This window comes from Emydura macquarii, unplaced genomic scaffold, assembly GCF_026122565.2.
Source record: "Emydura macquarii macquarii isolate MOO-44397 ecotype Brisbane River unplaced genomic scaffold, CSIRO-AGI_Emac_v2 contig_1644, whole genome shotgun sequence".
NCBI lineage: Eukaryota > Metazoa > Chordata > Testudines > Chelidae > Emydura > Emydura macquarii.
In genome coordinates this window covers 25,567,741-25,595,732 of record NW_027131781.1, presented here as the reverse complement: position 1 = coordinate 25,595,732, position 27,992 = coordinate 25,567,741, and the positions used below count along the sequence as shown (strand labels likewise).

The 27,992-nt window shown below is 51.9% G+C and overlaps 1 protein-coding gene across 1 annotated transcript; it reads right to left on the bottom strand.

Moving 5' to 3' along the window:
* Positions 1 to 120: 120 nt before the first annotated feature.
* Positions 121 to 27,393, bottom strand: HEXA (hexosaminidase subunit alpha). Its single transcript, XM_067555985.1, has 14 exons — positions 27,126 to 27,393; positions 16,625 to 16,723; positions 15,542 to 15,607; positions 15,295 to 15,341; positions 14,624 to 14,734; positions 12,376 to 12,477; positions 11,075 to 11,207; positions 9,574 to 9,754; positions 8,775 to 8,861; positions 8,276 to 8,348; positions 6,765 to 6,945; positions 6,352 to 6,442; positions 2,330 to 2,434; positions 121 to 1,768 (listed from the first exon to the last, which is right to left on the bottom strand). Exons 1-14 carry the CDS (start codon positions 27,352 to 27,354, stop codon positions 1,705 to 1,707), a joined length of 1,569 nt encoding a protein of 522 aa, XP_067412086.1. The 5' UTR covers positions 27,355 to 27,393; the 3' UTR covers positions 121 to 1,704.
* Between the last annotated feature and the right edge of the window lie 599 nt (positions 27,394 to 27,992).

Genomic DNA, 27,992 nt, shown 5'->3' with positions numbered 1-27,992 from the left:
AACAGCAGATTTCCCAAGACTGTCCCCTAGTGGTGACAGGGAGGAAGGAAGACCTAACCCTCCCTTTAAGAATATACTCTCAAACTAGAGATTAAAAATAAATTCAAACTCAGCTGCTTGTGCATATTTTTAATGAAAATTTAGCAATCGTAACAACATCTGAACAGTTGCAGAGAAGTGACAACACAGCCTACACAGCAGTAGCTCATTTAAAGCAGAGCTACACAGCATTCCTACAGTACAGCATCTTTCCCCGTACAGAGAAATCAACCCCAAACCAGACACCCGTGGATCAGTGGAGACTTCAGGCAGGGGATCCGAGCTGTCAAAGACAAATGTCTCCATTCACTGATCATCTGGTGAACAGCTGAGTGGGTCCCTGCCTCTAGAAGTCTTCAGTTCAAATGAAGACAAGGAGAGAAATGTGAGCCGACGCTCGCTGCAGGGAATCAAACATTGGGACGTTGGATATGTTGATTGAGTCCTGTGTGGGGCTGCAAACCCAACAAGGTGATAGGCCAATGAGGGCCCAGATGGGATTGTAATCCTGGTGGGCAACTCCCTGAGAGCTTCCTAAAAAGGAGAAGGCAAGAAGGAAGCTGAAGGAGGAAGCTGGGGTGATTGCCTCATAGAGGCTTTGGGGAGCCACTCTCTTGAGTAAGGCAAGAGAAGAAGGCAGCACCCAGGAGAAGAAGCAGACAGAGATGGTGGCGTGAAGAGGAAAGCAGACAAGTGGGCTGCAGGCAGAGGTTAGGAGGAACAAAAGGAAAAGAAACAGCAGAACAAAAGCTGGGCTGAACGGCAGGAGAGAATCTTACACGTCAAGGGTGTGTCCACACTGGGAAGAAGGAGGGGCGGTGTAACCATGGGATAACAGCTTAGCATGGAGAAGGCAGTGTGTAGTTTTAACACCTCTGGTGGCCAAGGTACAAGCTAGGGGGAGCCTAAGGTTTCACCTGACCAGCTAAGACGACAACTGCCTGCCCCACAGGATGTAGCTGCCTGGCTAGACCCTTGTGCCCCCAGGGAAGAGAAGGCCTGGGACAGACACAGACCAGTCACACGCTATGCAGTTAGGCGCGCACACTGCGAGCCAGGCCAGCCTGGCTTCATGGCAGGGACAGGGACCAAACCCTGAGCTGGGGTCCCTGCTCCCGGAGGTATGTCGACATGGAGGTAGATGGCAGAGAAGCTGTTCTGCACGAGGAGTGGGGTGCAGTGGCACAGGCAGTGCACAGGTAGGACAGGGGCTGCAGGCTCCCGTGCTGGGGCCGAGGGGGGAGTACGTCTCCGCTCTCAGAAGTGACTCCCACACCGGCACTGTGGCGCCATGTGTCACTACAAAGTACAGAGAGTTTGTAGTTGCCCACACGGCAGCTCCAGCCTGGGCTCTTCCCATGGCACTTGCTGCAACGACACCTCCACAGCCCAACCCTGTGCATCCCCAGGGTGCAGCAAGCTACCCTGTGCTGATGGGCCAGGAGCTTCACGCAGCCTGCCCTGGCACTGGGAAGGCTCCTTCTCTCTTTGGGACTATTTCTTTATTGGATTTAAAATGCAAACAACAGAAAAAAGGCAAAGTATCTAAATCAGCTCATTGCAAGAACAAGAGCAGCAGGGACAGCTCGTAGCACCTGGCAGCAGCTATCATCCAAGATACACACACAGCGCCCAGGGCGAGGGAGGAGCGGCGCGGCTCTCGGTTCAGAACCCACTGTATTCAGGGTCACAGTATCCTGTAAAGAGAGGCTGCGCCTGGACACCTCGCCTGGAACAGAAGAGACACAGAGATGTTGCCCGGTGGGCGCAAACGCAGAACCCAGGCACGCCACGAGGAGGGAGTCATTCTTAACCTTTCGGTGCCCTGATTGGGGTGGAAATGTCAGTTGTGATGTGCTGAAGTAAAGGGTTCGTTTGTGAGGGACCAGACCGGTTTTCACAGGCTAAGCAAGGTGGGGCCTGGTCTCTACCTGAAGAGAGACCCCCAAGGAAAACCCCTGTGCTACAAGAAGCAGTGCTGGTGATTCTGGGGGAGTGCTCTGCCCCCCGAATCAGCACTGAACCAAAGCTTCAGCATGGTACTAGGGGCGCTGTGCAGCTGAGGGTGCCATCTTCCAGAGTTGGCAACCTAAGGTCCTGGGCATGAATGGTGCCACAGCGCTTTGTGTAGGGACAGGGGTGTTAGCCCCAGTGCCCTGGTGAAATCCCCGCTCACAGTCACATCCTGCCTTCCTACACCACTCCCTGCTCACTGCTGTTGGCTGACTGTTTTCCTGTGTCTAGCGGAGTCTTGGATGAGAGGAGCTACACAACTGCCAGATAACATTACCTGAGCAGTCTGCAACGGAAATCCGCCAGTCGTGTATATGCATCTTGCAGATTTGTCACCGTCTTGTTGCTCCACAGCCTCTCAGCTATGGCCCCAGCTCTTGGCCTTGAGGAAATGAGATACAAGGATTTGTTATTCTGCACAGGAAGTTCGAGGGCTGCTCAGAGCAGCCGCTCCCAGACACTCCTGCACAGACCCGTGCAGACTGTTCCTGCTGGTCAGCAATGCACGGATGTCAGCAGAAAGGATGGACTAACCTTGTAGGGAACACAAAGGGCTCCAGTAGCTCTCCCTTGGGAGTGGAGAGGCGTTACTAACACCTAGGCTGTTATGCTTTGCTACGTGTGGGGTCAGCAGACATGGATCAACTGAACAAAAGCCCCTCTTAGGCCAGAAAAACTGAATCAATGATGAGGGAGGCTGGGGAGCTGTGAGAAGCAGAATGTCAAATATGCCCTGAATGTTATTAATAAACTAGTAGTCCTTAAGACGCTTAAAAGAGAAAAGCAATCACTCTATTCAGGAGTGCAGCTACCACCTCTCTGCCTGTTCCAAACATTAGTTTTTCCTAAAGGAACTAAAGGCAACAAGCGAACAACATCCACCTCCCCGAGTGCAAGACAGATGGGGCTAAGAACCCTCCTACCCCCTGCAATAAGAAATAGGAAGCATAAACAAACTCTGGAAGCTTTTGTTACTCAGCCAAGTGCTTCTCATGATCTGCATGTGATCAGAGCATCTGAACCTCCCCCTCCCTCTGGGACTGGATGGACAAGAGTAACACCCTGCTGCTTTCCTACACAGTGATGATTATTAGCATGTTTCATCCTATGAGTGAGTTAAGCATCAGAGATTTGGGGGAAGGGGCTGGGGAAATAACTTATACATCAAACTGTTAAATAGCAGCTAGCTATGAGACCCAGAACACTAAACTAAAAATTCCAGCGGCCAAACGCCCCAATACCCCAAGAAATCCAAACCAACTAGCTTTCACCCCCAATTTGAAGCTGTACATTTCCTTGCTTTATGAATCAAATGCACCGGCTCTCCAGATGTCTACTGCAGTGGTCCCCAAACCCTGCGGTGCCCCCCATGGGGGTGCAGAGGAACGTTGGGGAGGGGCATGGCGGGGCCCGGACCCGCCAGAGGAGGTGGGGGGGGCGCACCACCCAGCCCTGCTCTGCCCCGGCCTCGGCCCCGCCCCTGGTCCCGGCCCCCAGCAGCACTCCTGACCCTGGCTCCAGCACCAGCTGCAGTTCTGCCCACAGCCACAGCCCCAACCCTATCTCCGGCCCTGGCCTTCAGCTCCCAACTGCAGTTCCGGCCCCGGCTTCCGACTGCAGCTCTCAGGGGGAGAGAGGTACCAGACCAGGTAAGCAAGGGTGTGACCTAAAAGGTTTGAGGACCATTCATCTACTGGAAATTGAGGGAAGCAGCAGAAAAACGGAGTGCTGAAATCTGAGTTCATTTGGTCAGCATCCAATAGGAACTAAGAGCCACACCCCCTCTAACACTCCCGAAACAGGGTGTAAAACTGAGATCACCATGGGGGTGAGGCTCAGTTTGCTGAAACCCCCACAAAACAGCTGCAGAAGCCAGACACAGGACAGCCCCTTGCATGAGCAGACTCAGCCTGCCCATGCAATTCCCTTATTGAGTCACCTCCCCTTCTAGTGAGACCTCAAGGACCTGATATTAGATATATAAAACTGGCCTAAGAGAACCTCAAATAATAACTTTAAGCAATTGCTTTTCAAGTTTGAAAGTAGTCCTTTTCAGACCAAACACTTGGACCACGTTGCTAAGATTGCCTTGAGACAAATCCATCCTCACTCTTGCAGAATTACTTGAAATGGGACAAATGTGCTCCAGATACTGAAGAACTGAGAACTGACCTATGGTAAGTGTCACAAGAACCCTTGGGTTTTTTGTACTGTTCTGTGGTATAATCAGCATGTAGTATTCAGTACATGCCAGAATCTCTGATACTAAACTTGACTCTAAGGCTATTGATTATATACTTATGTGGTTTTGGCTAAATGAATAAACTGGTTGATTGGTTAAGAACAACTCAATGTCCTGCTCAGAAAAGTACTGTCCAAGGTAAAAGGAGATCTGAAAAGGAAGCACTGTTAATGAGTAAGCTGAAGGTGCCTGCATTCAATAAAAAGGGGGTTCACTGAATTAAATTCCATCACCATTCCCATACTGGCTAGAACATTTATTCTATTGGCAAATCTAGTTTGTTAGGTTTCAGTTTTAAAATCTAACTGGCACTGAGCAAATTAATAACATGGACTCAGTCATGCTTCCAAGGGACTGGGAAAACCGAGTGTCATTTCCCTGCAGGATTCACCGTGTGGCTGCAGCACAAACCAGCGTACCCAAACTAGTTGTCATCTAGCTAGCTCAGGTGCCAGATTAGTGAGGCTGTGGTAACATGGACTTCAGCACAGACTGTACAGACCCTCCCAGAACTGCCATGGCTTTGCTGTTTCTGGAACCCGAGCTAAATTAAAGCTAGTCTGGGTATGTCTACACACAGGCAACCACATCCAGTGACTGAAATGTAGACAGACTCTGAAAAGTGGCTGCAGGGAAAGAAGAGAAAAGGGGAGTCCCTTGGCAAATAGGCTGTTATGCCAGTCCACAGCCAATACACTGAGTGTATTTAAGGAAACCCGCCAGCTGGTTCCTCACTGATGTTTCCCCAACAAACAGCACATTGCTTGTGTGCTCCAACGGGCCTACCACAGCCACACCTGGACACAGACTGAACGGGATGGGCTGGCAGAGCAGACAACAGATGATTACACCTTCACCTTCAAAAATGCAAGCCGTGAGCCCTCCCTAGTGAAGTGCAAGTGGAGAAGAGGAGAAAGTTGAGCCAAGGTTGACCAGTCTTACTACGGAGGATTTAAGACAGGAAGGCTAGCTAAGTCCTGTAGGAGGGTCACTGGATCAGGTATTACCCATCAGTGATATTCATTCATTTAGTGCTTCAAAAAGGGGAGAAGGTGAGAAGGAAATTGAAGGACGGTGGCACGATAACCTCATAAAGGCATTATAGTTCCACCCTCCTTGGGGGAGGTGATGAGTCCCATGGGCTCAGAGAGTTCTAGCTGGCACCTCTCCTTCGCCAGCTGAGTTGGGGCGCCGGGAGCAGGCCAGTTCGGCATGAGAATGACAGGAGCAGAGCAAGGCCACTGGCCTGGTTGGACATTTTAAGTCAACTGAATTATTTTTATTTTTATAATAATTTAGGAAGTAGGAGGGGGGCATTGGGGAAAACAAGAGCTCAAGAAACCACTTCAAGCCCAGCCTATAACAACAGCCAATTAACTCTGCTACAGGGGGAACTGGAGACTGTAAATAATTCGTGCCATTCAGCTCCGAAAAAGGCAGTCAGATGGAGGAGTGTTTCACTGTAAGGCACAAGGGCCAAAGCCTCTTATCAGTCAGCACCCAAAAATGGGGGAGTCTAAAGCACTGAAGTACAGCTGCTTACCTACAAAGGTTCCATGGGTGCCTAGCACCTGGGGCCAGTGCATTTACACGGGATGCACACCCAACTGGAAGGCTGCTCTTCAGTAAGATCTGGCAGTGCATTGACATTCTGAAGTCAGGGAATCCTGCACTGCACAGCCTTCTTTCCATACAGCGTCGTGCTAGGCACAGGTCCCTACATTCTGAGCTGCTATGGACGCTGTGATGTACTTACACAACTTGGGGCTTCCCTTCTGCTCCCCTCTGTGGGGTTCCACTATATCTAGGCAGACACAGCCATAAATACAGGTTTATAAGTCAGTCAATAATTACAGTGATGGGGGAGACAGATCAGGAGACTCCCACTGAGACACAGAGGGGCCCAGTTCTCTTCTCCCCACAGTCTCACCCTATCGGCTTCAGAGGAGTTCCCTGCCATTTACACAACTCCGTGGACAATCAGGCCAAGAACGGCCGCCCACGTGAGAAGAGAAGGGCTCAAGCCAGCCTCCCACGACTCTGATGGGTTCTCTTACCAGAGTCTGGGCGTCAGGTTAGTTACATCCACGTATTCACCCCACATGCAGGCCTCTCCACCAATCACCAGCGCCTTCTGCTCCGGGCTGCCTGTCAGAAGAGACACTTGTTCAAATGACAAAGGATCGGAAGATGAGGTGTGACCCACTGATCAGTGCGTGTCATGTGCCCTCTGTCCCCAACCCACAAAGAGGAGTCTTTTACAGACTCCAGCTACAGAGCCCAGCAAGTCACGGGAGCCCAGGCTTTGGGTGCTTACACTAACTTGTCTCAATAGTAGGAAGCACTTGACCGACCTGCTTGTTAGTTCACTGACCAGCCAGGACTGCCACATCACAGCTGTGCGTGAGGCAGCGAGCCAGGCCCCGCAGCAGAGGCTGACACAACCTCCCTCCATGCACAAGGGACACACCTGCAAACTCCAGAGGCTCCACCTGGTAGGCCGTCAGCCAGTCCTGTCCATAGGAGATGCGGTTGAGATACCAGGGGGCTGAGAGCAGGGCCCTGTAACCAGCCTTGGTGACTCGTGCCATCTCCTGCTGGTACGGCCCGGCGTTCTCCCGCCACACGTGGATGATGGTGTCCGGCTTCACCTGGCCACACATCCCAGAAACACACGTGATGCTCCATGCAAGGGGTCAGTGTGCTGAGGGAGAGCCCCGCACCCCTAGCCCACAAGAAGAGCCAGGCTGACAGCCTCCAAGGCAATCTGCAGCACACGGCACGGCACACACAACCCACCCAGGGCCCTTCAGGGGGGAAACGAGAACAGTGCAGCCCCAGGACAACCCTCAGCTCACACTCCCCAGTGCCAGCCCCACCACATCAGCATGCCTGGCTGTACACGTACCTCCTGGAGCTCAGCCCGGGACCCTGCCACAGAAATGGGAAGTCACCGCTGCATTGGTCATGGCGGGAGTTAGAGACGGCTGTTCTAGGCAGCCACACAGCAGGGGCACGGCGTGTGAAACTGACCCCAGGGAGGATACCTCTGTTGTCTTTCCTAGCCCAGGCGCCCAGATCCAAAGGGTGGGGTAGGAAGGATGGTCTAGCAGTCAGGGTGCCGCACTGAGACTCCGGACTTCCAGTGTGACCTCAGGCAAGTCCCTGATCTGCCTGCATCTCAGCTGCCCACACAACGGCCCTTCCCAGCCTCCCAGGAACAAGTGTGAGGTGCTCAGTCACTATGGCAACGAGAGCTGTGTAAGTACCTAGACCGGGGAGTCCCTGCTGCTCTTCCCCCAGCAGGTGCCCCTCTGACACCCAGCGGCAGGCAGAAGGGGCTATCAGCTGGGGCAAGAGGAGTGGATGGGGCCTGGAGCGAGAGATGCCAGGAGTGCCCTCTCTGAAGGGGGAGCAGCAGCCGGGCAGCCCTGAGTTCTCAACTGCCATGCCAGCAAGTGACGGTGCCTGGTTTTATTCCTCACCCAACCCCACCACCACCAGGGCCGTGGTGCCCGCCAGCCCTCCCGCTCTGGGTACAGCGAGCAGCTGACACACTAGGCTATGAGCAAACAGCCGCACGTTGCAAAGAGCACGCCTGCTGCAGCGGGAGCTGTGGGCCCAAAGTGGCAGCATGTCCCGGACAGGATCAAAGACCTGCCTCTTATGGGATCAGGCCACAAGGAGCCGGGGAAGAGCCACGGCCAATGAAGGAAAGAAAAACCCCATGGATGAGGGTGAAGAATTCACCCCCCGCCAACCCCTAGTCCAAGAGCTATCCCGGTGCCTGGCAGAGCCTAGCAGGGGATGGGGCAGGAGGAGACCACGCAGTACAGCAGATGAGCTCACACCAACACATAGCCAGGCCCCTCCATTCCCAAGCCACACTGGGGCAGGGAGCCAAACTGCATTGGCTGGAGCCCTGTCACCACGTTGCTGAGTGCCGGGGGCCTTTAGCAGGGAAAACAGAGCGGCTCTCACCTTCACGCCATTATCAAACACCTCCTGCCACACCACATAGCCCTTGCCGTAGGAAGAGACAATATCCAGCAGTCTGGAGCCGGGAGAGAAACCGTAAACAGGGATAGCTCGCCCATCGCCGAGCTGCAGCGACCCAGGAGAGTGCAGCCAGAGCCTGCAGCACTCAAGTCAGGGCCTGCGTCTAGATAGGAACGTTCCCTAGGCCAGGTGCTCGCAGCAAGACAGGAAGTTACCTTGGTTCTCTTCCTCCCCCATCCCAAGGCTGTCAGTCCATCCCCCACCCACTATCCAGAACCATCACCAGCCCTGGACCCATTTGGGGTCAACTCCGCACACAAGCCTGTGCGGGACAAGGTGTGGTGAGGCCATAGCCATGTACCAGCTTTGGCGTGCTCCCCGGGAAGAAATACAGGGGAGTGGGCTGGACGTGTGAGTCATGGAAGGCTCATGGGTCGTGCTGCAGCTGCTGGTCTTTGTAGGCCCTCACGGCCCTCCTCACCTCTGGATGTAGAAAGACTCCAATTTGGTGTAGTCTTGGCCAAATGTCATCTTCTGCATGAAGGCCTGGATTTCCGGATTCGACCTCCTGCACACCAAAGAGGAGCAGTGTGAAAGCACGGACCACACAGCGGCCAGTGTGCCCAGCGCCCTGAGGACATGTGCCAAGAGCGACAGGGAGGAGAGCGAGTCGCGGGGCTGCTGCTCCACACTGGCCATCTCTGCAGGGTGGGGAGGGATCGTCTCCGACGGCCCAATGAATGCAAGCCCGAGAGCCGTCTCCAGATGAGTGATGGTGTCTGCTTTCCTCAGGCAGCTGCAAAGGGTTACTGTCTCTCTGGGCGACTCATGCAGACTCTGGCCTCGTGTACTGAGACAACGAGACTATGACTGGAGACTGTGGGCTGATTTGTTTTATTAGGCCAAGAGCAGACTGCTAGTGAGGAATTAGTGGGGAAGGATGGCTAGTGAGGTCTGCAGCCAAGGCACAGCTTGGGACTCCCAGGATTTATTCCCAGCTCTGCCACAGGATTGTGTGTAACCTCAGGCCTCTCTGTGCCTCAGTTCCCCCTCTGCGCACTGCCCAGGCCTCCTTGTACATCTCTATTTCGCCTGGAAGCTCTCTAGGGCAGGAGCTGTCTCGCTGTTTATGTACAGAGCCTAGCACAGCGAGGCACCGATCTCCAGACCATCACTAGCTAGTGAGCAAAGCCAACATTCCAAGGCCTTTCACCCCACAAAGCCTGTCCCTGCTATCCCCCCGCGCCCTCGCCGAGGGGCTACAAAGCACTGTAACCCACCAGCAGGTGAAGTCAACCTCGTCGCCACCAAGGTGGAGGTAGAAGTCTGGGAACACAGTGCTGACCTCCCTAAAGAGCTCTGTCATGAACTGGTAAGTGGTGTTGATGGCGGGGTTGACCGGTCCATAGGTCCCGGAGGGAATCGAGCCTCTGTAGCAGGGAGTCAGCAAGCCCGGAGCACCTGGATCAATACCAAAGAGCGCTGTAAGGAAGGGGTTACATGCCACCAAACTCTGGGTCACTGGCTGGCCAATGCTGCCAGCTGCTCCTCAATGCTAGCCACCACAAGGGACAGCCAGGCAGCCCCAGACAGCAAGCTAGGGGGTCAGGGAGAGGAGAGAGCAAAGGCTTCACCCAGGACAGGCAGCTGCTTGGTTGGAGACAAGTGAAATGGAGCTGTCTTCTCCCACTGCAGGCGTCCGTCACACACATCCCAGCACACAGCCCCCACAGCAAGCACACCCCAGCCACAGAGCTCAACGCCCCGCGCACAAGTGGGGTATTTCCCATTCCCCCCTGGAGAGGGGCAGACTGAGGCAACGAGAGGGGAAGTGATGTGCCCATGGTCACCCAGTAGGTCAGTGGCAGAACTGGGAATAGACCCAGGCCTCCAGACTCCCAGTCCAGTGCTTCATCCATAGGTCAGGCTGCCTCAATAGTAAGCCAGGTAAGATGGAGAGCTCTGCTGCTGTGCTGGAGTGGGCAGCTGGGTGCAGGGAGATTTTCTGCAGGAGGGGAAGGGACTCCAGCAAGGTGTGTGCTTCATCTACTGCAGTGGAGACTCTAACCTGAAGACCCCCTTACCAGGCTCTTAGCCCACGTGGGGAGCTGGACCAGAAAATGCATCAGTTGCATGGATTAAGGTCCCACAAGGGGGCCATGGCTCCAGACTGTTATGCTGCCATGGGAAAGCACAGTACTAACCGACTGGAAGGATGTGGACTAGCCAAGATCGGGACATTTCCCCCCCTTGCCCCATTCCTATGTGTTCATTGGTGCAGCCCCCACCATACGCTATCCTTTACAAATACAGAGCTCGGGAAGGAGATTAGCGAGCAACGTTCTGAGACAGGCACAGAGCAGGTGGGTGCTGAGGTGTGTTGACAGAGGCATCGGGGGCCAGGACTGGGATAGCAGGGAGTGCTGGAAGTCAGGTTTAAGGAACGTTGGAGGGGCTGTATGGGCCCCAGGACTGGGATAGCAGGGGACTGCAGATCAGGAGTGAGTGCATGGGGTGTCAGGTGGGGACAGCACGAACAGCGCCTCCCTGCTCTAGGTCTGGTTATAGCCCCACCCCCGAGTTCCTCACGTCCAGCAGACAAGCGGAGAGGGGAGCTGAGAGCCCATTACTGGCCAGGCCCAGGCTCTGAGAGGGGGATGCACACAGCTCTAGGCTGGATATTTGTGCTACAATCTAGACCACTGAGACCCACCTTTGGGCCAGCCCCATTATCCCCAACCCACCCTTTCTATGGGACCCTGGGCAGGCCCCATTCCTTACCTGGGCCCCAAGAGAGGGTATGGCCAGGGGTATCAAATTCTGAAATGACTCGGATCCCACGTAGCCGGGCGTATTCGATCACCAGCTTCACGTCGTTCACCGTGTACACGTGGGTGGCGGGATTGTAAGCCCCCTGGGACGGCACAAGAATCACAGGTCCTTAATGCTCCAGCGTGTGCCCATTCAGACCCACCCTGCTCTCCCATTAGTCATCACCACTGATCAGTTCCCCACTGTGCTGACAGGAAAGGCCTTGCGCTCGTCCGAGGCGACATGCAATCACTAGGAAGGTTTGGTGCAATGCACAGAGGCATCACGGATCTGCTTCCATCCCATCCCAGTACCAGCTGGGCAGCAGCCATGGCCAGCACCACTTCCCACCAAGGTGTGGAGGAGTCTGGATAAACCCCTGTCCTGTAACTGGCTGGACGTTACGTGCTCCCCCTAGCAGGCCAGCATGTGCTTGGGAATTTCTCCTGCCAGTCTGCACCCAGTCCAGGTTTCCAGGCTGAGCAGCAGGCTTCCGGGAGCTGCACTAGTTCTTTTCTTACATCTGCTCTGACGCAGTCACGTGAGAGCAAAGGAAGATGGGGAGCTGCACCTGGGAGACCCAGATCTGGCCCCAGGAATTTGGACACCAACCCCTGGCTGCTAGCAAGGCAGCTCTTGCTCATTACAGGTCACCACGATTGCTCTGTACATTCTAGGGTGAAATTAGAGACTCTCAGAGACCAGTCACACCAACTACAGTGCAGCGCATGCCTAGTCTCTCCATTCACAGCCCTGGACCTGCATTCCCCGCTGCTATCCCAGCTCTGGGCCCCACGCAGCTCTGCCCATGCACCTCAATGCTGCCCTGCTATCCCAGCCCTGGGTCCTTCACACAGCAGCACGGTCAGTTACGCTAAGTTATGTATGTTGCGATTCAGTGATGCAAATATTGTCCAGGGCCTGGACTGAGACCACTGAAGTCATTTCACTTGTGAGCCAGGCTTCCATTTCCATCCTGATCTTTCCTTGCAACACACAGCCAAGGAATGCATGATGCTGCAGTCTCTAACAGAGGGGTTACTAACAGAATCAGGTGCTGAGGGCAGCATAGAGGTTTGGCCTGGGGGCCATTTGGGCTGAAGACCACACGTACAGAGACATCCATCAGTAGAGGACAAGGATACGGGGCCCCCTTCTCCTCTGCAGGACACAGGGGAATCCCATATCAGTGGGGGGAGAAGAGGGCTCCTGGGCTTACTCTGAGAGCACATCCGTGTTTAGGGTGCTGCGCACAGAATGGAAAGTGTTACCTTTTGGCTGAGTTCCGGGAAGGCTGTGCTCTCATACGGGAAGGAGGGGTCATCCACAATGTGCCAGTGAAATACATTGAACTTGTTATAAGCCATGACATCCTGGGGAGCCATAAGAGAGCGACAGGATTCAGACACACGCCCCCACACCATACTCCGACAGCTCAGCCAGCCTGCCTTCGCACACCTTTCCGTCAAAGTGCTCCTCCAGTGGGGACCAGGGCACCTCCAGGCTATTCTCTCTCCACTTCCATTTTGAACATGTTCCAATCCTAAGGACAGGATCATACACACACAGCAGCCCTCCAGGCTCCCCTGGGTTCTGAGAGTCATGTGGGGCACTACCCAGTGACGCTAGTAAGAGGTTCTGCAGGCTAAGTGCTGCCCTTGACACTTGTGAAACCGCCACTCCCTGCTTTCACAGGATCTGCCCCGGGGGACCTGACTGAACACAGCCCTGTTGCAAATGCCAGGGAATCCTGCACTTGCCCGTTTACCTTGGCTTGGCAGGGCTACAAGCCCTGGTCTACACTTACCTGGCGAGTCGACAGGAGTTACACAAGCTACGCAGAGTAGCTTGCATAACTCCCATCGACCCCTATGCTACCCTTCTGTGCGCCGTCTTCACTGTACCGTGCTGACAGGAACCGCATTCCCGTCGACCCAGCGCTACGCCACTTGAGGGGGTGGTTTAACAGTGTCGACTTCTGAATCAATTGAGCGGGTCTTCACTGACTGCTCAATCAATCCAGATAGGTCAATTTGATGGCAGCAACTCTGCTGCTGTCAGTATAGACATACCCTAAGACTCCAAGCACAAAGGGGGCAGACCAGGATGAGCCATTTTTCAGAGCCGAACACCAGTCTGAGGAGTGGCTGGGAACATTCTATTTCAAACTAATGCTCTGGGGTCCCTTGCTAAGGGACAGAGTTACAGGCATCCCAGGAAAGCTAGATCCTCTTCCCGTGGCTCCTTACGTCTCCCCAAAACATAGATCACTCTGTCCTTCCCTGTCATTTTCAGAGGGTCAGAGATTCTAAGGGCAGAAGGGACATCAGATCATCTAGTCTAACCTCTGGAATAGCATAGGCCTGGGAATTTCACCCAGTTACTCCTGAATCGAGCCGAACAGTTTTAATCCTGCTTCTCCTCCCTTTATTTCAGTCAAGTTGGGAATCATTTAAAGAGACACCAGCCCTCCTCAAGACTGCCCCTCGCTTGTTCCTGTAAACCCAGCTTGTCCTGCTATTGGAACTGCTTTGAATTTGGTTCTGTGGAAGGGACACCAGCATCAAGAGAGGGGCATGGAAGATTAGCCCAAGGAGGTGAATGAGTCCTCGTTTACAAAGATCCTGCTTTCCTGTAAACAAGGCAGAGTAAGGAGATACCCTAGGCACAGCACGGACAGGCCACCGGGATACTTCCTTTGTACAGAAAGGAAACAATGTGGAGGCAGGTACAGTCCCGTCAATAAGCACACTGGTCTATAGTCCTCTCCACCTTGGGGCTGGCAGGAAACGCCAATGCTCCCAAGCGGGAAGCAGGGGGGACTTAGGGAAAAGATACCAGAAGCATAATTCCAGGGCACTACCTTGCAAGGATTCCATCACCACCCTCTGGTCCCCCGTTCTTGCGGGACCAGCACAGAAACATCACCCACTTTGGCTTGTTCCCGAGTGCAGTGGGCTTGTGTTCCCACTGCCAAGACAAAAGGCCAGCTTTGTGGGGCAGGGGAGGGTCTGTGAGGCTCTCTCTCTTTCTCCAACTCACTTGCACACAGAACCAAAACCAACAGCCCAAAGGAGGCAGCTGCGAGTTCCCCAGGGAGTGAGCCCCGCAAGGGGCCTGAGGAGGACAGCAAACCAGGAGGGCTGTGCAGCATTAGGAGCATTTGTCCTTGGTTTAGACCCAAGCCCACCCAGCCCCCTTTTGACAAGCCCTCTCTCCACTCGGGCAGGCGGCTTCACTCTGTGAGCTCCTCTCCTCACCCTGGAGCGTTGCCATGGTGCTTTAGCTATACCCAGCTGTAGGGGCTGGCGCTGGCTGGGAGGAACCATCTGACCCTGGAGCACAATCAACCACGTCGGCACAGCCAATGCAGTGCCCAGGCCCAGCAGCCCTCAGAAAGCCCCCAACTGTGCCGCCGCAGAGAACAGCTACCCAAACGGCTCTGCCTACAAGGTCACATCAGAGGCTGGCAAGCCTGCCAGCGAGGCAGGGCATGTTCTTGAGCACCCGGGCACACACCAGAGTCTCCAGGATGGCTTTGACAGGCAGGTAGTGGCGAGAGGTGTCCAGCAGCAGGCCCCGGTGAGCAAAGCGGGGAAAGTCCACGATGTCCGTCTTGTTGATGTAGAACTGAAAGAAAAGGGCCGCGGGAGAGATGAGCTGCCCACTCAGGGAAGGCTCCGAGCAGACACACAGACACCCTAACGTCCCCAGGAAAACCCTCACTACAGCAGGGTCAGCTGCCCCCAGGCAGAGCTCTCCACCTCCCTGGGGCACAGGGGGCAGGCAGGAGCGCCTCCTTTAGCCTGAGAATGGCACTTTAGAGAAATCACCCAGGAGGAGCTGCTACAGGGCTCCAAGACATGGCTCCCTCCTGCTGGGGGGAGTGGGGGGGCACTATTCAGGGCCTTATACTGTTAAATCACTTGGTCCCCAGCCCTGCCTGTGCTACCTCATTGGTGCCCCAGAAGTCCACTTGGGCCCCGTTTAAAAACTCCTCCCCAAGCCTGATCCCTGCAGCAGAGGCCTAAGGGGATTCTCTTCGCAGTCCAGCCGCAGCCTGCCACATTTAGCAGCTAAGCAATGCTGCCCCCATGAGGCAGGACAGGGCAGTGCATCCCCACCACAGCTTGCCGCCATCACCCTGCACTGCATCAATACCTCCCTCCAGCTGAGCAAGTCACACTCACCGTCCCATCCTCATCTCTCCAGACGAGCTGGCTGAAGGTCTCCAGGCCTGCAGGAAGCAGACAGACAGAGTTAGGCTTTGGGCCTGGATTCCCCCTCAAGGAGCAGAGCCCAATTAACAAAGCAAGCTATGATACACTGGAACAGGGAGACACTCCATCCAATGGGCCAGGGAGTAAAGGAAGCAGCAAAACTCAGCAGAAAGCCCTAATGGGGACAGACCGTCCCAAACGGCAAATGCAGCCTCACCTCGGAGAGCTCCCCAGACACTCTCTGCAGACAGCAGTGAAAGGTCCTCTGAAATGGACAGCTTGTCTGAAACACAGCATCACAGAGGATGTTAGCAACTCTAGCACAGCCCTCCCCAGCCTGTTGAACCCTATGGCAAGTTATTACAGTCCCAGCTCCGTGACCTAGATTAAACCCAGCTTTGAATAGTTTAAAGAAGAGTATTTCATCAGGCAACCCTCTCTCCCACCCATGGCCAATCCACACTGCTTGCCTACCTTAGTGCCTTTGGCACTCTTGGGACACTTCAACAAAAACTGGTGTACACCAAGAGATGAGAGACTGAAAGGGGGACTTCTGCAATAACAGGAGATGTGCGGGAACCAGATATAATCAACCCCCCTCCTTAGCTTTCCCATTTATACAGTCTCAGGTGAAAATGTTTAAAGAAAGAACGGGGCAACAGTAAATTTAACCTTTTTTAATGGAAAGCAGCATAGCCTAGTGGATAAAGCACTAGACAGGGAGTCAGGAACTCCTGGGTTATACTCCTGGTTCTGCCACTGGCCTGCTGGGGGGCCTTGGGCCAGTCACTTCCCCACCTGTGCCTCAGATTCCCCATATGTAAAATGGAGATAATGATACTGACCTCCTTTGTAGAGTGCTTAGAGATCTAGGGATCGAAAGTGCTATATATTCCTGACGATTGTAGGCCCAGAACCAGCCCCCCACTCCCTCTAAGCCACCTGCTCATCAGTGGATCAGCACTCAGGATCCTGGGCATAACAGACAGAGCACTGAAGCTTTCCAGAGCAGTGACCCAGGGATGGACCATAGGTCCCCAGCAGCGAGAGCTCCAGAGAACAGGAGACTCCCTGGCTAAGCATCTCATTGACAGCTGCTAGAAGCCATTACTCCCTAAAGGAGGGCACATTCTGGACAGCCATGTACAGCCTGCATTTGTTGCAATGCATCCAGGCCTTCCCGGCAATGTACTTGGACTGCAGGATATAGCCTCCTGGTTTAAAGTGGGCCTAGATCTTTGGTTCTGATCACTGCTACCCAGGCAGCACAATTCCTGCTCTGTGACGGGCTGATGCTTACAGCTCTCCACAGAGTCCATGTCAGGAAAGCCATCACAGTACGGCGTGGCGACGGAGATCAGCAGCTCAGTGCAAAGAGGCTCCCAGGGTCGTGCATCCTCTGCAACACACACAGAATACAGATTAAACAAACCGACTCAGCACACCCTTCTTCCCGAGCCCAGCTTTGCAGGATACCTGTTGCCTGTTAAGTGACAGAAATGCTGACTGATTCCTGCTCACTTGTGTGGCGCACAGCTACAGAGCGAGGCTAAGGGAGGTTGGAGGGGCTGTCAGGGTAGAGCAAACTAGGGCCTGGAAGAGAGGTCCTACAGGGAAATCCTACAAACAGCTTTGCTTGGGGGACAAAACTTAGACTGAGCTGAATGTCATGTTACTGTTGCTTCAATTGCCAATAAAAGAACTGCCCCAGCAAGTGGTGCAAATGCAGGTGTTAATCCAGAGAGAGGTGAGGACTCTGCCTGTTGGTAGAGCCATAAAGGTCAGGCGACTGGGGCTACATCAAACCAAAAGGGAAAGCGAGTTCCAAAGTCAAAGGCCTGTCCTGGAAGAGACTGCCAGAGCAACCAAACAAACGAATGGACCAATCCTTTTCTAGGTTGCTGCCAAATTCTCTCTTTCATCCCATTCCAAGGCAACCATAACATGAGAAACTTGTATTGCCTGCCCCCCCCAACCCCCCCCCAACCCTAACCCAGACAGCGGGAAGCACAGTATGAAATAGGAGAATCTGATGAGCTCTGCCATGGACATGATGGGAGAATCAGCAATGGGGACAATAACTAACAAAGCACCTGAGCAGGAAGTGCTACCCCTCACCAGTGCAGCCTGGCCTCGGTGCTACGGAGGCCAAAGGACTGGCTGGCTACACTGATTAGTGCAGGCAAAACATAGGGCCAGATGCAGGGGATGTACAAGGAAGACCAGAGTCTGCATTATCACCAGTTCACATGGCACCTTGGCCAGCAGGACCCTGTTTGGAAAGTGGAGAAGTGACTAAGGTCACCTGCATCAGCATGTTTTATTAGACAGTCTCAGGAGCTGCAGGATTTCAGAGTCCAAAACTTCCCAGCTTTGGATGGAGACACAGACCCAAGAGCATGCCTCCCTCTTTTCAAGCACCGTTGAGGAAGATGCATCTCGGACTGCACCGAGAGGCCTATGGAACGGAGCTATCACCAGCCCCAATACCATGAAGTTAGCAGAGTTCCCAGTGATTTCAATGGCTTTCTATCAGGCCTTCCTCGTGTGGTTGGTCAAAGCAGCAGCCGGGTCAGTAGAGAATAAACCCAGCCAAGTTAAAGATTGGAGAGGATGCAGGAGCACTTGGGGGCCCTGCAGGTGAGAGCTCTGGCCACTCCTTCCTACAAAGCAGAGCCCGGATTTGATTGGGGTGGGATTTCCCAAAGTACCAGTATCAGCCTACCTCTGCTCCCACTGGAGTCCATGGGGAAAACACTCACTGTCTCCTCTGAGAGCAGCTAGGCCAATGCTGAGCAAAGGGTGGGGCTGTCCAAAGCAATCTCAAGGATGACTGACTGAGGGGCCTTGATGGAAAGCCCAGCCAGTCTCAGCTCAGAACGAGCTCAGATCCAGAACGGCAGAGACGCTGCCCACCAGGCCCAATGGCACCTGTAACCAGCACCATTGGCTACTCCCCCTGTGAGCATTAACACTCCTAGGGAGAACTCATGCCAAAACAGCTTGGCTACAGGTGAAGGGCACCAGCGTACTAAAGGATCCAAAGGAGAGCATGCACAGTTCCAGAGGCTAAGACTTCACAAGGGCTCTGGCCCACCCATGAGGGACCACGTGCTGTGAGTGGCCGTTTGCAGAGTGGTTCTAAGGAACCACAAACAATATTTCCATGACAGACTGGGGGAGGCGGGGACAGGCGGGTCGCAGGCTGACAGACATCCATTTCATTTAACTCCTGGATACAGAGAGGTCAGTAACAAGGCTGCCACAGTGCCCAGGCTGGGTAAAGCAGAAAAGCCAGCTCCCCAAGTGTACCAGGGATGGGAATGCTCTCAGGCCACAGCCCCTTTCACACAACCTCACGGCTGGAGAGAGAGATACAGAAACAGCCCCCAATGAACTGAGGAGGCAGGGCCTGGGCTCACCCAAGACTCTACCTGGGACCAGGAGAAACAAGCGACAGCATTTCCCAACCTATTCAAGTGAAGAATTGAGTCAGGTGAATAAGGGATTTTTTTTAGGTGGACTTTCTCCAAGTAGGTGGAGGAAGGCCTCTAGGGAGGCGTGAGCCACCTCCCCGCGCAGGATATAAACCGCTCCCTCCGAGTGCAGAACAATAGCTGTGGTTCTGCGATCGCAGGGCTGAGCCAACAAGGGCAGGACTGTCTCTAAGGCAAACGCCTTTCAGAATTTTCCATCAGGCGCCAGCTGTTCTTTAAGCAGCCTCGCCAGGAAGCAATGGAGTTGTCTGCTCGACGATGACCCAAGAGCTGGCAGGGCACCCACTAGCCAAAACAGATCCCAGGAGAAATGAAAACCACTGCCCCAGCTCTCCCAGGAGCGAGAAAAGATGAATGTTACATGCAGTAGAAGTGGGTCATGTAAGGAAAGTGCTGAGCCTCCATGGAATCTCCCCCGACAACCTCGCCCGGTGCCTGAACCAGCCCAGTGAGATCTGGTGACCTACCACAGTGAACACAGATAATCCTCTAATACAGAGAGTGCAGTGAGCATCAGCAAAGCAAATTACACCCGTATGCCTTCGAGGGAGGGTCAACCCCAGGCTGGGATGAGATCCACAGCCAGCAGGGAATTTAATGGGGCAAACAATAACCAAGCTGGGCTTGTAGCTGAGTTCCACCCAGCCAGCCCTCTGGATCTCAACTAGAAAGAGTATGTTTGATTATCAGAGAGCAAGCAAGGAAGCATACAGCAGTCACCCCCCTTTGAAAAAATGGATATGAGCAGGCATCCAGAGGGAAGGGGACACGCTCACCATTTGAGCTAAGACCACCTTTGGGACATGTAGACAATCACATAATAACCCTGTTGGCCAAGGTTCAAGGCTAAGAGCAGTGCCAGTAAGTTGTTGTATGAGCCAGCTATTGTCAGGGATTGGAACAAAAAACCACAATCACTTACAAAAAAACCACAATCACAGCAGATCAGTGTCAGTGAAGCATCAAAGGTGCTGGGAACTCAGGTCTGTGCTCCCATTTCCAAATAGGACCCTGAGACCTAAACTGGCCACACCTGATTTCCAGGAGGAGTTTGAGGTGCTGGGTTTGACCTACAAACCCCTTAATGGTTGAGGTCCTGACAACCTGGGCAACTGCCCCTCTCACCACCAGATACCACGACAACTGCCATCAACTAAGGCACTTTGAGCTAGCAGCCTCCTGTGTGAATGGGAGAGGACTGCTGGGAAGACATGCTCAGTGACAGTCCTCAGCTGTGAGACACCTCCTCCAGTTGGGTGTTCAGGCTGCAAAGCTGACTTGCTTGAACAGGGAGGACAAAAGGAGGTTGAGTGGATGGGAATATTTTAGAGAGCTCAGAGGTTTAGTTTGTGGGCACTGGGCACTCACTCCAAATACATACAGTCCAGACCAACTGGACCGCAGTTCTGCATGGGCACATTTTGAAAAAGTGGCTAATTCACACCACAGCCCCCCGCTAAAATCTCTCCAACACATCATTAAGGATCTACAACCTATCTTAGAAGATGACCCCTCACTCGCTCAAGCTGTGGGAGGCAGGCCTACCCTTGCTTACAGACAGGCCCCCAACCTGAAGCAAATACTCACCAGCAACCATACACCATACAACAAGAACACTAACCCAGGAACCTATCCCTGCAACAAACCCCATTGCTAGCTCTGCCCACACATCGACTCTAGTGACACCATCACAGGTCCTAACCGCATCAGACACACCATCAGGAGCTCATTCACCTGCACATCTACTAATGTAATATATGCCATCATATCCCAGCAATGCCCCTCTGCCATGTACATTGGCCAAACCGGACTGTCACTACGCAAAAGAATAAATGGACACAAATCAGACATAAAAAATGGTAACATCCGTAAGCCAGTAGGAGAGCACTTCAATCTCCCAGGACACTCAATAGCTGACTTGAAAGTTGTTATACTTCAACAAAAAAACTTCAAAAACAGATTTCAGAGAGAAACTGTGGAGCTGGAACTCATATGCAAACTTGACACAATCAGACTGGGTCTGAACAGGAACTTGGAATGGTTATCTCATTACAAGAAGTAATTGTCACTGTTCACACATTCTCACCTTCTAATCAATGATTGTGAATAGGCCTCATCTACCCTAACTGAATTGACTTGTTAGCACTTGCCCTCCCCATTGTTTTGTTCTTACCCTTGGATGTATATATATACCTCCTATCTGTGATTTCCATTTCATGCATCTGAGGAAGTGGGTTACAGCCCACAAAAGCTTATGCCCACAGAAATGTGTTAGTCTTTAAGGAGCTACAGGCCTCTCGTTGTTTTTGCTGTATATAGATGAATGGAACTAATTCACACTGAAGTTTCCCCAAGTTCTGCATTATGATCAATATGCCCCTTTCTAACTGGAACTCCAATTCAACACCAGCTCATTAGAACACAGTATTCCTTTCCACATATGGTTTGAATTTTTCCCTTTTCTCTGTAATACATAACAAAACCTTTTAAAATCAACACAATTAGACAAGTCACCAGAGAGTAATTTGAGCTCTGCATGAGCCACTGTACTTTGGAAAGAATGCAAGGACAGACTGAGACTGAGGAGGAAGATGTAAGCACACACAATGATCACCAGGCTAAGTTCTCAGACACTGTCCCAAGTGATTTGATGGTCACATTTTCCCCTGGCAGAAATGGTGAAGTGTGAATAATAGTTTTATTCTTTGTTTGCAGTGTAGTTGTAGCCATGTTGGTCCCAGGATATTAGAGAGACAAGGTGGATGAGATAAGATATTTTATTGGACCAACTTCTATTGGTGAAAGAGACAAGCTTTTGAGCTACACAGAGCTCTTCTTCAGGTATAGGAAAGGTCATAGCATCACAGCTAAATACAAGATGGATCAGATTGTTTAGCATAAGTAATGAACACATTCTCAGAGACCATTCATTGTAAGTTTAGATTCCTAGCAACACCTAGAATCGTGGGTTCCCTCCAGATCTTGAATGACAAGTTTCCCACTGTTATCTACAAGGGTCAGATTAGGAAAATAAACATGTGGTTCTCTCCCAGTCTCCCAGCTCCACTCACCCGCAATGTTAGCATAAGGTGCATTCACAGCAGATTGTGCAGAGTACGTTCTAATGCTACTCATTCCTTTCTCCCCTTATCCACTTTGATCAATGGTGAGATGGTTCAAGTTATTAGGTATCTGATTTACTGTTTATTTTTGATTAATGGGATGAATTTTGTGTTTCTCAGAGCTATTGCTTCAGGCTGTCTGCAGACTTAGGCAAACATTACAGTATCAGTACGCATGGGTTACACAACCTCATGACGATAAGGGCTAGGGACAATATTTTTAACTGAAAGTTTAGAAAAACTTTGCTGCGTTTTGTCTTGGGGGTAGGAGTGCTTGACAATTTTCCCTACAAAAGCAGGTGCTCCTGGGTAGAGAGAACATGCTGAGGATACAGAAGCATTTGTGAAAGGGTAACACATGGCAGGAGAATCCTTCCTGCTACTCTTCAACCAGTGAGCAGCACGTCCAGGGCCACGCTAGAAACAGAAAGAGCTGAAACAGCTGGAGAGAACCAAAGCTGGTGCAGTTACAGCAGCAGCCCACCCTAAGCCACAGCCTGGAGTGAGACAGAGGAAGCAAGTAAAGAGTAGAACCTGAGGCCATGGAGGGGATTTGAAGAGAATGAAAGAAACCAAGAGACCCCAGGAGAAAGCGACAGAGACAGAAGTGAAACCTCTGATGCCTTACTGGCTCTGCACTGAGAGCATGAAGACGTGGAACTGACCCAGCTTGTTTTAATAAGAGCCAAGACACATTCTCCTGCAGCGAATGCTCTCCTGCATTTACACCAGTCATACCACCAGCAAGGGGCAATCCTCCAAATACTGACCTTGGGTTACAACCACAGTTACCAGAATTGTAGGCCCCACACCATCTATGCCTATGTTACACCTCACACCCTTGTGAATAGCATATGGGGGGGAGGTGGGGGGGCAGAACAAATAAGTGTCACTTCTATCTTCAGAACAGGAGAATGGGCTAGTAGTTGAAGTATTAGAGCGGAGGACTACTCTGGACTCTGTTCCCACACTTATAAACAGTTGTGAGTTTGGGCAAGCTGCTTACGTTCAGATCCTCAAATATGTTTAGGCACCTAACTGCCATTGACTTGGAGTTAGGCGACTAAATACCTTTGAGGATGTGGGATGTCACCTCTACCTGTTTCTCCATCTGTAGACTGAGGATGACAATGTTTCCCTTACTCCCAGGCAGGCAGTGCAGGTTAATTCATTGATATTTGTAAAGCACCTTGAGGCCTGTGAACAGAAGGGAGGAATGTAATACAGAAGAGAACACAGAGGCCAATTCAACAGCCTCATCCCATACAGCCAGGAGCTCAACCAGCAGTGAAGCTACAGAGTGGGTTCAGATTATTTCCATATTTAATCACATAATTTAGTCAATTTATCACCACTCGCAGAATTAAGACTGGATTGCCAATGAAAATGGGGATCTAGTGTCTACCTGCATTTGACAGAACTGAGCTGTAAAATGAGATGGGGAAAGAAACTGCTTTGTCAGCTGTCTGGAGGCTTAAGGGGCACACACATTTGGTAATCATTGACTTTAATAAACCAGAGCAAGCATTTTTTTGCTTAAACACTCTGCAGTGTATTGTTCGACAGGGCTTGAGTTTTATATTCACAGGATGTTTGCCAAGTCACTGCTGTTACTAAGGACTGGGGTATCTCCTACAAATGTTTAACCTGACATCTCAGTGTGATTTTGTTTGTGTTTATTATAGTTTTATGATGAAATTGTTAGCTCTTTGGTGCAGGGAGAGCACTGGACAAGGACTCAGGAGACCTGGATTTTATTTCCAGCTTTATCACCGGCCTGCTCGGTGATCTCAGGTAAGTCACTCATTGGCCTGTGCCTCAGTTTCCCCATCTGTTAAACAGGGATAATGACACTGACCTCCTTTGTGAAGCACTCTGAGAGCTACTGATGAAAAGTCTTATGTAAGAGCTAGGTATTATTTTCATTTTATGTGCACCCAGCACCTAGGCACAATCATCTATAACTGGGGCCGTTCGACTAATAGATTGTTTTGTTCTCCCATGAATCCAGTTTGGATATGAGTCTAGGGAAGGGACCCACTAGGAGGATTGAACACTCAATGTCTTGAAGATTCAGAATTCACAGCACTGTAACAGAGGTTTAACTGCACTTTAGCTCCAAGTTTACCACCAAATAACCTTCCTAAGAAACTGAACAAGATGAAGCTTTTTGGAAGATAGGACACAGACATGTGGACATATAAAAGAAGACATGATACATTACTTGTATGATCCAGGGAAAGCCATCTGCCTCTCTGGGCCCATACATACAAATCTAACTGTAACCACTCAAAGCTGCCTGCCACAATTCAGCATGGTTATGTTCTAACATGGTTTTGGCTTGTAATATTTGTAGGACAAAAGCAATAGATCAGTGTTATAACTCAGAAAGTGCAGTGCTCACAATAAACAAAATGTTGTGTTAGAACATAGATGTTCCATAAGACGTTATTATAGGACATGAACCATTGATGTGATCTAACAGATTTTTTAGACAAAGGGAATGCAGTGGATCTAATTTATCTAGATTTCAGTAAGCCATGTGATACGGTTCCACATGAGGAATTATTAGTTACATTGGAAAAGATGGGGATTAATATGAAAATTGAAAGGTGGATAAAGAACTGGTTAAAAAGGAGACTACAATGGCTCATACTGAAAGGTGAACTGTCAGACTGGAGGGAGGTGACTAGTGGAGTTCCTCAGGGATCGGTCTTGGGACCAATCTTATTTAACCTTTTTATTTAACCTTGGCACAAAAGGTGGGAATGTGCTAATAAAGTTTGCAGATGACACAAAGTTGGGGGGTATTGCCAATACAGAGAAGGATAGGGATATCATACAGGAAAATCTGGATGACCTTGTAAACTGGAGTAATAGAAATAGGATGAAATGTAATAGTGGAAAGTGCAAGGTCATGCATTTAGGGACTAATAACAAGAATTTCTGCTACAAGCTGGGGATGTGTCAGTTGGAAGTGATGGAGGAGAACCTGGGCATATTGGTTGATCACGGGATGACTATGACCCGCCAATGTGATGTGGCTGCGAAAAAAGCTACTTTGGTCCAATGATGCATCAGACGAGGTATCTCCAGTGGAAATAGGGAGGTGTTAGTACGCTTATACAAGGCGCTGGTGAGACCTCATCTGAAATACTGTCTGCAGTTCTGGTCCCCCATGTTTAAGAAAGATTAATTCAAACTGGAACAAGTGCAGAGAAGGGCTACTAGGATGATCCACGGAACGGAAAACCAGCCTTATGAGAGGAGACTCAAAGAGTTTGGCTTGTTTAGTCTAATCAAAAGAAAGTTGAAGGGAGATATGATTGCTCTCTATAAATACATCAGAGAGATAAATACCAGGGAAGGAGAGGAATTAATTAAGTTCAGGTCCAATGTGGACACAAGAACTAATGGATATAAACTGGCCCTTAGGAAATTTAGTCTTGAAATTAGACAAAGGTTTCTAACCATCAGAGGAGTGAAATTCTGGAATAGCCTTCCAAGGGGAGCAGTGGGGGCAAAAAAACCTAGCTGGCTTCAAAACTGAGCTTGATAAACTTATGGAGGGGATGGTATAATGGGACAGCCTACTTTTGCAATCGACTGATCTTTGACTACTGGTGGTAGATATGCCAATGGCCTGTGAAGGGATGTTAGATGGGCTGGGTTCTGAGTTATTACAGAGCATTCTTTCTTGGGTGTGGCTGGTGAGTCTTACCCACATGCTCAGGGTTTAGCTGATCACCATATTTGGGATCAGGAATGAATTTTCCCCCAGGACAGATTGGTAAAGGCTCTGGGGGTTTTTCACCCTCCTCTGTAGCATAGGGCACAGCTCACTTGTTGGTGGATTCTCTGTTCCTTAAGTCCTTAGACCATGATTTGAGGACTTTAATAACTCAGCCATAGGTCAGGGGTCTATTACAGGAGTGGGTGGATGAGGTTCTGTGGCCAGCAGTGTGCAGGAGGTCAGACCAGATGATCATATTGGTCCCTTCTGACCTTAAAGTCTATGAGTATCACTTTAATTATTTTTGTACAGTTGCTGTTTGTTGTCTTCTCTGGCCCTAAATGTTTATTTCCAATGACAGCAATAAAATATACTACAAAACCTGCTTTGAGGAACCAGGACATGCAGACTGGTGGGAAGCACACACTTCTGGCTGCTGTTACCAAAAGCCAAATCAGTGCACACACTTCTCATAATCACACATGCGAATACTCTGAGTTTGGTTTGGTTTTCCATGGACACCCAATGTCCTTTGTTTGCAGCAAAAAGGATCAATTACAACTGGCAAGAAGAATGGCTTCTGGTTAGTCAATACAGTCACATTATAAACCAGGGGTGAGCAAACTTACTGACCCCCTCAAGACCTCCACTGAGCAGAATTCTCTAGCCCCACCCCCCTGCCACAGGGCAGATACTCCAAGCTCCTCACCCCAGTCTGGTAGGTGAAGAATGAGGGGGCATAGTGGGCTCCACGAGCTGAACGTTAACTGTAAAAGAACCGCATGTGGCTCACGAACCTCAGTTTGGCCACTCCTGTTATAAACCAACAAGTTTATTACCTGTCACTTATTGTATCTCACATTGCATCAAATCAAAGCACTTTATAGAGCCCATTTGTCATCTCCATTGATACTCTCTTAATTGCCTTCAGTCTGAGATTCAGGAGTCATGAAGCCAGTATATTTATTTGTTGTCCTTTTTGATTTCATGTTCCCTGCGGTGGAAGAGTTGTGCTCAAGGAGATGTGTCTCTATAGGTCTCTCTTTATAAACTCCATGGAAATATTGCTACTGGGCTTGAGTTTTGTAAGAGTTTTAAGAAGTCCCTTGACATGCATTAATTCAGTGACTAGCGCGGACATGGGGCAAGCCCTCCCGGCCCCACCAGCCGTGCCAAGTACCCCCCTTGACACAAGGAGTTAGTGCTTTATTTGATGCTTCCCGGACAGGAGGGAGGCAGGTGAAGCACCCAAACACAAGCCCACTGGTCTGCAGTACCCCTACGAACCCCAGCCGGGCGGAGCACCTGCACCGCAGGGGAAGCACATAGCGGGTGTGGGCCTCACACCCTGAGGAAGCGCTTCGTAGAACAGGATCACCCGCCCCGCCCGGCCCGCGCTGTACCGGTGCGGAGCCACCTGACCCCGCGCCCCGGAGCAGCGCCCCTCACCTGCCGCGCGCGGGCCGGCGGGGCGCAGCAGCCACCAGTAACGCTGGAAGGCCTGGTCCAGCACCGCGCAGCCCGGCCCCACCGCCGACGAGCCCGCGTAGCCGAACCGGAACCGGTCGGGGCTCAGGCGGCAGCGGTCGCCCGGAGACTCGCGGACCAGCTGGGGCTGGGGCCACACGGCGCCCGCGGGCACCAGCCCCACCAGCAGCAGCAGCGACAGCCCGGCCATGGCAACCGCCAACCGGCCGTGGTCATGTGACTCCCAGTCCCTCCAGGGGAGGGGGGGTCAGCTGACGGGCCACGTGACAGGGGCAGGCCTTCAGCCGGAGGGGCGGGGCTTCTCCTCAGGGGGCGGGGCAGGGAGTCCAGGGCTCTGCCCGCCGGGAAGGAAGGAAGTGGATGGAAGGAAGGAAGGAAGGAAATGGGGGCTGGTAGGCAGGCAGGACAGGACAGGACTCGCTCCAGGGCCTGTTCTGGTGGGTGGCCGGCCCTGGGACCCACGTGTTCCCGAGTCAGGGCCTCACCCTGAACCCCCAACTAGCCCAGGCCTTGCACAGCCCCTCCCCGCAGTGCCTGGGCGCCTCCTGCTCTCTAACCCCCTCAGCACCAGGCCCGAGGTGTGGGGGTGGGAGCCCCTGGCCCCTGGTGCAGGGGGCACAGAGCCCGCGGGCCTGGTCTGCGCACAGGGCCGCACTCACAGCACTCTGAAGGCACATACTGGGGCCTGGTTTACACTTAAATTTTCCGCAACCAGCTGCATCGTTCAGGGCTGCGCAAAACATCAGGCGCTGAGTACCGTGGTCGGGCAGGCCTGACACCGCTGGGTCGAGTGAAGAATCCTAGTGCCCACCCTGCTACAGCCTCCCT